Here is a 10,509-nt window from a genome sequence, read left to right as displayed (position 1 = left end):
GAAGAGAGTCCGGCCTTCAGATCAGCTCAGCTCCACACACACACACACACACACACACACACACACAGTGGCGCTAACGCATGCAGGGGAGAGAGAGAGAGAGAGAGAGAGAGAGGCAGCTGTGGTGGAGGATGGTGCACACACACACACACACACACACACACACACACACTGTGGTGGAGGATGGCACACACACACACTGTGGTGGAGGATGGCACACACACACACACACACACACACACACACACACTGTGGTGGAGGATGGGTACTTACATGAGGACTCGGTGCCAAACATGGCTGATCCAGGAGGAGAGGGAGCGGGGGGGGGGTGGGGCGGGCGAGCTACACAGCAGGGCTCATCAACGCATCAACGCACAACACACACCAACCCGTGCTCACACACATCCGTCAGTCCTCCGGCGGGCCGGACCTCAGCCGCGGATCAGGATCAGGATCAGGATCAGACAAAAGCCCAGCACACACTGAGGCTGATGATGAGGAGGAGGAGCCGGCCAATCACAGCTCACGCTCAGCAGGACCAATCACAGCTCACGCTCACGAGGAGGACATGAAGCAACACTGGAGCAGAGACACGGAAGAGACACGCTCAGTGACGTCAGTCCAGCTCTCACACACACACACACACACACCAGACGCATCACTCTATAGAACACGGGACGAGCGGATCATGATGATCAATCACACATTAGCCAGCGCTAGCATGCAGAAACCAACATTAACCGGAGTGAATAAACGTTGTTCAGTGAGAATGAAGAGCAAGAGGAGAACACACACGTGTGTGTGTGTGTGTGTGTGTGTCACTGGATCATCAAGCACAGCTGATTCCCACACACACAATTATTCTCACAATAGATCTTTCCATGTAAAAAACATCAATTATTAATTCACAAATATTACTACATTTTTTTTGGGAGTCACACCACACGACATCTCGCCATAACAACGTCAAATGATCTGCTGTTTTTAAAGATGATTTCTTACTAATTATATATTATAGGTTTTTATAAATAATACAATTAATAAACAATATAACAGGACGAGCGGTCCGTGGTGATCAACATGCTGCTGTTCATGTGTTAGCATGCAGAAAACAACATCATTTATTAATAATAAAAATGCTTTTTTAGACAATGTCATACACAGGTCAAAGGATCTGCTATATTCAAAAGATAATTTCTTACGGATTATATGATATAATTTAGCTTTTTTATATAAATAATACAATTCAAGATAGTTACACCACATGACTCAAATTTGGCACACAAATACAAATTATTATAATATTAATATTAATAAGAAGTGAAACAGATTTATTACTTTTTTCCTAAGGATTAGTAAAAGCAAATTATTGAAATATGCTTTAACGAGGCTGTTTTTCCTCATTACGATCTCAGTTTATCATCACGTCACATTTTCTACCTTTTCCCCCAAAGATTTTAAATCTATTTCATTTTAAGTGCGAAATTAAAAAACATGCACACAATAGGACATCAGCTATTGCACAAGCTCATATATTAATATTTCTAATGTAATAGTTAATATTATCACAAAATTATTTAAGAGTCACTCATATATTTTACATTTACACTTTATTTCTCAGATGTAAACGTCGTTCTCTCTTCTGTAGAACACAAAAGAAGATATTCTGAGCTTTTGTTCATACAATGGAAGTCAAAGGTCACCAACATTAGTCAAAATATCTTCTTTTATGTCCCACAGAAGAAAGAAAGTCAAAATCTGTTTATTTGGGGGTGAATGTTCCTTTTAATACAGCGGGCGATATGAACATCATCACATATTAGATCTAGCCTCACTTATGCTCAATTTCACACATCATTTCTCAAGATCACATGTCAGTTTAAGTATAACAGTTCAATAATAACAGCAATAGCTGTGATAATGAAGGTCTGAGTGACACGTGTCGTGTTGTCTTTCAGGAACTCAGTTGATCTCCATATTTCTCTCTGACGGACTAATGAACTCTATGTGAACACACAGCAGGAGAAACACGCTAATATTGCTCGTTTTATCGCAGATATGCATGTTTACACACTTTACAAGCACCGTTAGCATTGCTAAGACACAATAACATGTAAAGTTGATAAAGCGCGGAAGCAACACTACACTCGGACGGAGCTGAGCTGCACTGGGAGGGTTTTGCACCAGTATCGGCAGTGAATGATGTTTAATCTCACCCGCGTCTGATGGACGATCGCTCGATCAACGTGGCGCGACAGAAACAGCAGAAGAAAGAGGAACAGCAGACATGACACACACACACACGCGCGCGCGCGCACACGCACACACACACACACACACAGAGGCCACGCCCACTCGACATAGGCCCCGCCCACTCACTGTAAGCCCCGCCCACGTATCGTGTTCAGTCCCTGTTCCCTTTTTTGTAGGCTAGAAATATTTATATATTTAGTTATTGCGAATGACAATGTTTTTATTAAAAAATAAGACAAGATAGTTGAGTTGAATATCTATCTATCTATCTATCTATCTATCTATCTATCTATCTATCTATCTATCTATCTATCTATCTATCTGTCTATCTATCTATCTATCTATCTATCTATCTATCTATCTATATTTTGCATGCCTTTATGAAGTGAGATCTTTTTATACGTATGTATATCTTTTTTTTAGAAAGAGGCAAGATTAATTTAAATCTAAAACGAATTACTAAACAACATAAATTAAAGAACTGGATAGACATTAGGCATTCAGATCTCTGCGCCCTCTAGATGTAATACAGTTCCGATTGAAATCACACAAAACCAGGGGCGTAATTTGTGGGGGGGTTAGGGGGGAGATAACCCCCCCAATATTTAAATCTATGCATTACAACCCCCTCAATATGTATATCATGATTACATGAAAAATATGCAGAACCCAAACTTCAACCCCCCCAATGTTCAAACCAAATCTACGCCCTTGCACAAAACCATCTATATTTATGCCTTAATTACATAAATAAAATAATTGAAAACCAGTACATTTATGGTGAATTGATAACATCCCTGGAAACTTGGATTCTTCGAGTTTTCGTGTCTTTTTTTTCTCCCTTTTTTTAAGTAGATGTCTTTGTATCTTCCACGGGATTTGGCGTCGTGACGTCAGCACGTCCTGACCTCTCGCGAGCGCAGGATTCTGGAGCAGCGACAAACTCTCGCTTTAAATTTTGTTTTAACTCTTTTTTTTTGCATTATTTGTTATTTTTCGAAGCAAAACTAACCGACGGAATACTTTGTTTGTGGCTAGTGTCGTTTAAAGAGCGCCTTGTGCTTTTAAAGTGGTCGATTTGTACTTTTATCCCGGTGTTTTTCCTCATGGATCAGATGGTGACGCGTCAGAATAATTGACACTAATAAACGCGATTCATTAATTCATATTTTCAAATTACAACACGTCAGTAAACGTTGGGTTTACGCGTCGATTTTAAACACTAAAATTGTTTTATTCCTGCGTTTAAATGAGTATAATTTTGAATACTCTTAATTTAGCTGCTAATGCTAACTAGCGCAGGCCGCTGTTGGAGTTTATTTATATATGAGTATTTTTGTATTTATATGATGTATATGTGTATTTGAGTGTATATGAATGGTAGTGAGAGTCTGATGGTCTTTCTGAAGTCTTTCATTTATCAGTGATGTTTTCTCCATCACTTCAGTCTCAGATCTCTACTATTGAGTGATGTTTCTCACTCATAATAAAGGCCTCGTTTATTTTCTTTATTTTTTCGCTCACTCTGTTCTTTTTAAAAGTGATTGGTGACTTATTTCACTCATGTCGAAAAGATTGATGGCTTGACGAACAATCTGCGCCGTAGTTTATCTTTTAAATGTATTTGCTGTGATTGACTGGACATAATAAAGAAGAGGAGAGACAAACCCTGCTGAGAATCAAGGTAATTAAACACTTGTACTGCTCTGATCTTCTGTCCGTTACTGATCTGATCTGATCTTCTGTCCGTTACTGCTCTGATCTTCTGTCCGTTACTGCTCTGATCTTCTGTCCGTTACTGATCTGATCTGATCTTCTGTCCGTTACTGCTCTGATCTGATCTTCTGTCCGTTACTGCTCTGATCTTCTGTCCGTTACTGCTCTGATCTGATCTTCTGTCCGTTACTGCTCTGATCTTCTGTCCGTTACTGCTCTGATCTTCTGTCCGTTACTGATCTGATCTGATCTTCTGTCCGTTACTGATCTGATCTGATCTTCTGTCCGTTACTGATCTGATCTTCTGTCCGTTACTGCTCTGATCTTCTGTCCGTTACTGCTCTGATCTTCTGTCCGTTACTGATCTGATCTGATCTTCTGTCCGTTACTGCTCTGATCTGATCTTCTGTCCGTTACTGCTCTGATCTTCTGTCCGTTACTGCTCTGATCTGATCTTCTGTCCGTTACTGCTCTGATCTTCTGTCCGTTACTGATCTGATCTGATCTTCTGTCCGTTACTGCTCTGATCTTCTGTCCGTTACTGCTCTGATCTGATCTTCTGTCCGTTACTGCTCTGATCTGATCTTCTGTCCGTTACTGCTCTGATCTTCTGTCCGTTACTGCTCTGATCTTCTGTCCGTTACTGATCTGATCTTCTGTCCGTTACTGCTCTGATCTTCTGTCCGTTACTGATCTGATCTTCTGTCCGTTACTGCTCTGATCTTCTGTCCGTTACTGCTCTGATCTTCTGTCCGTTACTGCTCTGATCTGATCTTCTGTCCGTTACTGCTCTGATCTTCTGTCCGTTACTGCTCTGATCTTCTGTCCGTTACTGCTCTGATCTTCTGTCCGTTACTGCTCTGATCTGATCTTCTGTCCGTTACTGCTCTGATCTTCTGTCCGTTACTGCTCTGATCTTCTGTCCGTTACTGATCTGATCTGATCTTCTGTCCGTTACTGCTCTGATCTTCTGTCCGTTACTGCTCTGATCTTCTGTCCGTTACTGCTCTGATCTGATCTTCTGTCCGTTACTGCTCTGATCTTCTGTCCGTTACTGCTCTGATCTGATCTTCTGTCCGTTACTGCTCTGATCTTCTGTCCGTTACTGCTCTGATCTTCTGTCCGTTACTGCTCTGATCTGATCTTCTGTCCGTTACTGCTCTGATCTTCTGTCCGTTACTGCTCTGATCTTCTGTCCGTTACTGCTCTGATCTGATCTTCTGTCCGTTACTGCTCTGATCTTCTGTCCGTTACTGCTCTGATCTTCTGTCCGTTACTGATCTGATCTTCTGTCCGTTACTGCTCTGATCTGATCTTCTGTCCGTTACTGCTCTGATCTTCTGTCCGTTACTGCTCTGATCTTCTGTCCGTTACTGCTCTGATCTTCTGTCCGTTACTGATCTGATCTTCTGTCCGTTACTGATCTGATCTGATCTTCTGTCCGTTACTGCTCTGATCTTCTGTCCGTTACTGATCTGATCTGATCTTCTGTCCGTTACTGATCTGATCTTCTGTCCGTTACTGATCTGATCTTCTGTCCGTTACTGATCTGATCTTCTGTCCGTTACTGCTCTGATCTTCTGTCCGTTACTGATCTGATCTTCTGTCCGCTACTGATCTGATCTTCTGTCCGTTACTGATCTGATCTTCTGTCCGCTACTGCTCTGATCTTCTGTCCGTTACTGCTCTGATCTTCTGTCCGTTACTGCTCTGATCTTCTGTCCGTTACTGCTCTGATCTTCTGTCCGTTACTGATCTGATCTTCTGTCCGTTACTGCTCTGATCTTCTGTCCGTTACTGCTCTGATCTTCTGTCCGTTACTGCTCTGATCTTCTGTCCGTTACTGCTCTGATCTTCTGTCCGTTACTGCTCTGATCTGATCTTCTGTCCGTTACTGCTCTGATCTGATCTTCTGTCCGTTACTGCTCTGATCTTCTGTCCGTTACTGCTCTGATCTTCTGTCCGTTACTGCTCTGATCTGATCTTCTGTCCGTTACTGCTCTGATCTTCTGTCCGTTACTGATCTGATCTTCTGTCCGTTACTGCTCTGATCTTCTGTCCGTTACTGCTCTGATCTTCTGTCCGTTACTGATCTGATCTTCTGTCCGTTACTGATCTGATCTGATCTTCTGTCCGTTACTGATCTGATCTTCTGTCCGTTACTGATCTGATCTTCTGTCCGTAACTGATCTGATCTTCTGTCCGTTACTGCTCTGATCTTCTGTCCGTTACTGATCTGATCTTCTGTCCGTTACTGATCTGATCTTCTGTCCGTTACTGCTCTGATCTTCTGTCCGTTACTGCTCTGATCTGATCTTCTGTCCGTTACTGCTCTGATCTTCTGTCCGTTACTGATCTGATCTTCTGTCCGTTACTGCTCTGATCTTCTGTCCGTTACTGCTCTGATCTTCTGTCCGTTACTGATCTGATCTTCTGTCCGTTACTGATCTGATCTGATCTTCTGTCCGTTACTGATCTGATCTTCTGTCCGTTACTGATCTGATCTTCTGTCCGTAACTGATCTGATCTTCTGTCCGTTACTGCTCTGATCTTCTGTCCGTTACTGATCTGATCTTCTGTCCGTTACTGATCTGATCTTCTGTCCGTTACTGCTCTGATCTTCTGTCCGTTACTGCTCTGATCTTCTGTCCGTTACTGCTCTGATCTGATCTTCTGTCCGTTACTGCTCTGATCTTCTGTCCGTTACTGCTCTGATCTTCTGTCCGTTACTGCTCTGATCTTCTGTCCGTTACTGATCTGATCTTCTGTCCGTTACTGATCTGATCTTCTGTCCGTTACTGATCTGATCTTCTGTCCGTTACTGATCTGATCTTCTGTCCGTTACTGATCTGATCTTCTGTCCGTTACTGATCTGATCTTCTGTCCGTTACTGATCTGATCTTCTGTCCGTTACTGCTCTGATCTTCTGTCCGTTACTGCTCTGATCTTCTGTCCGTTACTGCTCTGATCTTCTGTCCGTTACTGCTCTGATCTTCTGTCCGTTACTGATCTGATCTTCTGTCCGTTACTGATCTGATCTTCTGTCCGTTACTGATCTGATCTTCTGTCCGTTACTGATCTGATCTTCTGTCCGTTACTGCTCTGATCTTCTGTCCGTTACTGATCTGATCTTCTGTCCGTTACTGCTCTGATCTTCTGTCCGTTACTGATCTGATCTTCTGTCCGTTACTGCTCTGATCTGATCTTCTGTCCGTTACTGCTCTGATCTTCTGTCCGTTACTGCTCTGATCTTCTGTCCGTTACTGCTCTGATCTTCTGTCCGTTACTGATCTGATCTTCTGTCCGTTACTGCTCTGATCTTCTGTCCGTTACTGCTCTGATCTTCTGTCCGTTACTGATCTGATCTTCTGTCCGTTACTGATCTGATCTTCTGTCCGTTACTGCTCTGATCTTCTGTCCGTTACTGCTCTGATCTTCTGTCCGTTACTGCTCTGATCTTCTGTCCGTTACTGCTCTGATCTTCTGTCCGTTACTGCTCTGATCTTCTGTCCGTTACTGCTCTGATCTTCTGTCCGTTACTGCTCTGATCTTCTGTCCGTTACTGCTCTGATCTTCTGTCCGTTACTGATCTGATCTTCTGTCCGTTACTGATCTGATCTTCTGTCCGTTACTGATCTGATCTTCTGTCCGTTACTGCTCTGATCTTCTGTCCGTTACTGCTCTGATCTTCTGTCCGTTACTGCTCTGATCTTCTGTCCGTTACTGATCTGATCTTCTGTCCGTTACTGCTCTGATCTTCTGTCCGTTACTGCTCTGATCTGATCTTCTGTCCGTTACTGATCTGATCTTCTGTCCGTTACTGCTCTGATCTTCTGTCCGTTACTGATCTGATCTTCTGTCCGTTACTGCTCTGATCTTCTGTCCGTTACTGCTCTGATCTTCTGTCCGTTACTGCTCTGATCTTCTGTCCGTTACTGATCTGATCTTCTGTCCGTTACTGATCTGATCTTCTGTCCGTTACTGATCTGATCTTCTGTCCGTTACTGCTCTGATCTTCTGTCCGTTACTGATCTGATCTTCTGTCCGTTACTGCTCTGATCTTCTGTCCGTTACTGATCTGATCTTCTGTCCGTTACTGCTCTGATCTTCTGTCCGTTACTGATCTGATCTTCTGTCCGTTACTGCTCTGATCTTCTGTCCGTTACTGATCTGATCTTCTGTCCGTTACTGATCTGATCTTCTGTCCGTTACTGCTCTGATCTTCTGTCCGTTACTGCTCTGATCTGATCTTCTGTCCGTTACTGATCTGATCTTCTGTCCGTTACTGCTCTGATCTTCTGTCCGTTACTGATCTGATCTTCTGTCCGTTACTGCTCTGATCTTCTGTCCGTTACTGATCTGATCTTCTGTCCGTTACTGATCTGATCTTCTGTCCGTTACTGATCTGATCTTCTGTCCGTTACTGCTCTGATCTTCTGTCCGTTACTGATCTGATCTTCTGTCCGTTACTGATCTGATCTTCTGTCCGTTACTGATCTGATCTTCTGTCCGTTACTGATCTGATCTTCTGTCCGTTACTGATCTGATCTTCTGTCCGTTACTGATCTGATCTTCTGTCCGTTACTGCTCTGATCTTCTGTCCGTTACTGCTCTGATCTTCTGTCCGTTACTGCTCTGATCTTCTGTCCGTTACTGCTCTGATCTTCTGTCCGTTACTGCTCTGATCTTCTGTCCGTTACTGCTCTGATCTTCTGTCCGTTACTGCTCTGATCTTCTGTCCGTTACTGATCTGATCTTCTGTCCGTTACTGATCTGATCTTCTGTCCGTTACTGCTCTGATCTTCTGTCCGTTACTGATCTGATCTTCTGTCCGTTACTGCTCTGATCTTCTGTCCGTTACTGCTCTGATCTTCTGTCCGTTACTGCTCTGATCTTCTGTCCGTTACTGCTCTGATCTTCTGTCCGTTACTGCTCTGATCTTCTGTCCGTTACTGCTCTGATCTTCTGTCCGTTACTGCTCTGATCTTCTGTCCGTTACTGCTCTGATCTTCTGTCCGTTACTGCTCTGATCTTCTGTCCGTTACTGCTCTGATCTTCTGTCCGTTACTGATCTGATCTTCTGTCCGTTACTGATCTGATCTTCTGTCCGTTACTGCTCTGATCTTCTGTCCGTTACTGCTCTGATCTTCTGTCCGTTACTGCTCTGATCTTCTGTCCGTTACTGATCTGATCTTCTGTCCGTTACTGATCTGATCTTCTGTCCGTTACTGATCTGATCTTCTGTCCGTTACTGATCTGATCTTCTGTCCGTTACTGCTCTGATCTTCTGTCCGTTACTGCTCTGATCTTCTGTCCGTTACTGCTCTGATCTTCTGTCCGTTACTGATCTGATCTTCTGTCCGTTACTGATCTGATCTTCTGTCCGTTACTGATCTGATCTTCTGTCCGTTACTGCTCTGATCTTCTGTCCGTTACTGCTCTGATCTTCTGTCCGTTACTGATCTGATCTTCTGTCCGTTACTGATCTGATCTTCTGTCCGTTACTGATCTGATCTTCTGTCCGTTACTGATCTGATCTTCTGTCCGTTACTGCTCTGATCTTCTGTCCGTTACTGCTCTGATCTTCTGTCCGTTACTGCTCTGATCTTCTGTCCGTTACTGCTCTGATCTTCTGTCCGTTACTGCTCTGATCTTCTGTCCGTTACTGCTCTGATCTTCTGTCCGTTACTGATCTGATCTTCTGTCCGTTACTGATCTGATCTTCTGTCCGTTACTGCTCTGATCTTCTGTCCGTTACTGCTCTGATCTTCTGTCCGTTACTGCTCTGATCTTCTGTCCGTTACTGATCTGATCTTCTGTCCGTTACTGCTCTGATCTTCTGTCCGTTACTGATCTGATCTGATCTTCTGTCCGTTACTGCTCTGATCTTCTGTCCGTTACTGATCTGATCTTCTGTCCGTTACTGATCTGATCTTCTGTCCGTTACTGCTCTGATCTTCTGTCCGTTACTGCTCTGATCTTCTGTCCGTTACTGATCTGATCTGATCTTCTGTCCGTTACTGCTCTGATCTTCTGTCCGTTACTGCTCTGATCTGATCTTCTGTCCGTTACTGCTCTGATCTGATCTTCTGTCCGTTACTTCTCTGATCTTCTGTCCGTTACTGATCTGATCTTCTGTCCGTTACTGCTCTGATCTGATCTTCTGTCCGTTACTGATCTGATCTTCTGTCCGTTACTGCTCTGATCTTCTGTCCGTTACTGCTCTGATCTTCTGTCCGTTACTGCTCTGATCTTCTGTCCGTTACTGCTCTGATCTTCTGTCCGTTACTGCTCTGATCTTCTGTCCGTTACTGCTCTGATCTTCTGTCCGTTACTGCTCTGATCTTCTGTCCGTTACTGATCTGATCTGATCTTCTGTCCGTTACTGCTCTGATCTTCTGTCCGTTACTGCTCTGATCTTCTGTCCGTTACTGCTCTGATCTGATCTTCTGTCCGTTACTGCTCTGATCTGATCTTCTGTCCGTTACTGATCTGATCTTCTGTCCGTTACTGATCTGATCTGATCTTCTGTCCGTTACT

The 10,509-nt window shown here is 43.6% G+C and overlaps 2 protein-coding genes across 5 annotated transcripts in view; one reads left to right on the top strand and one right to left on the bottom strand.

The window, feature by feature from the left end:
- The window catches only part of st7 (suppression of tumorigenicity 7), a 72,682-nt gene extending 70,335 nt beyond the window's left edge, over positions 1 to 2,347 (bottom strand). For 2 of the 3 annotated variants that reach the window (XM_081372675.1, XM_081372676.1), the window contains exons 1-2: positions 2,217 to 2,347; positions 274 to 579 (exon numbers count right to left, since the gene is read on the bottom strand). In XM_081372675.1, coding sequence (XP_081228801.1) covers positions 274 to 295 — 22 coding nt within the window. In that variant the 5' untranslated portion in view covers positions 296 to 579; positions 2,217 to 2,347. The remainder of the gene's footprint in view (positions 1 to 273; positions 580 to 2,216) is intronic. The other variant, XM_081372677.1, reaches the window with a different exon arrangement.
- Positions 2,348 to 3,142: 795 nt separating this feature from the next.
- Positions 3,143 to 10,509, top strand: part of ppfia1 (PTPRF interacting protein alpha 1) — a 119,720-nt gene continuing 112,353 nt past the window's right edge. For both annotated transcript variants that reach the window (XM_081372567.1, XM_081372568.1), the window contains exon 1: positions 3,143 to 3,937. The gene's annotated coding sequence lies outside the window, so the exon portion shown is untranslated. The remainder of the gene's footprint in view (positions 3,938 to 10,509) is intronic.

Source organism: Scardinius erythrophthalmus (assembly GCF_964197995.2).
Source record: "Scardinius erythrophthalmus genome assembly, chromosome: 8".
In the NCBI taxonomy this organism is placed as follows: Eukaryota; Metazoa; Chordata; class Actinopteri; order Cypriniformes; family Leuciscidae; genus Scardinius; species Scardinius erythrophthalmus.
This window is presented reverse-complemented; position numbering and strand designations above follow the sequence as displayed.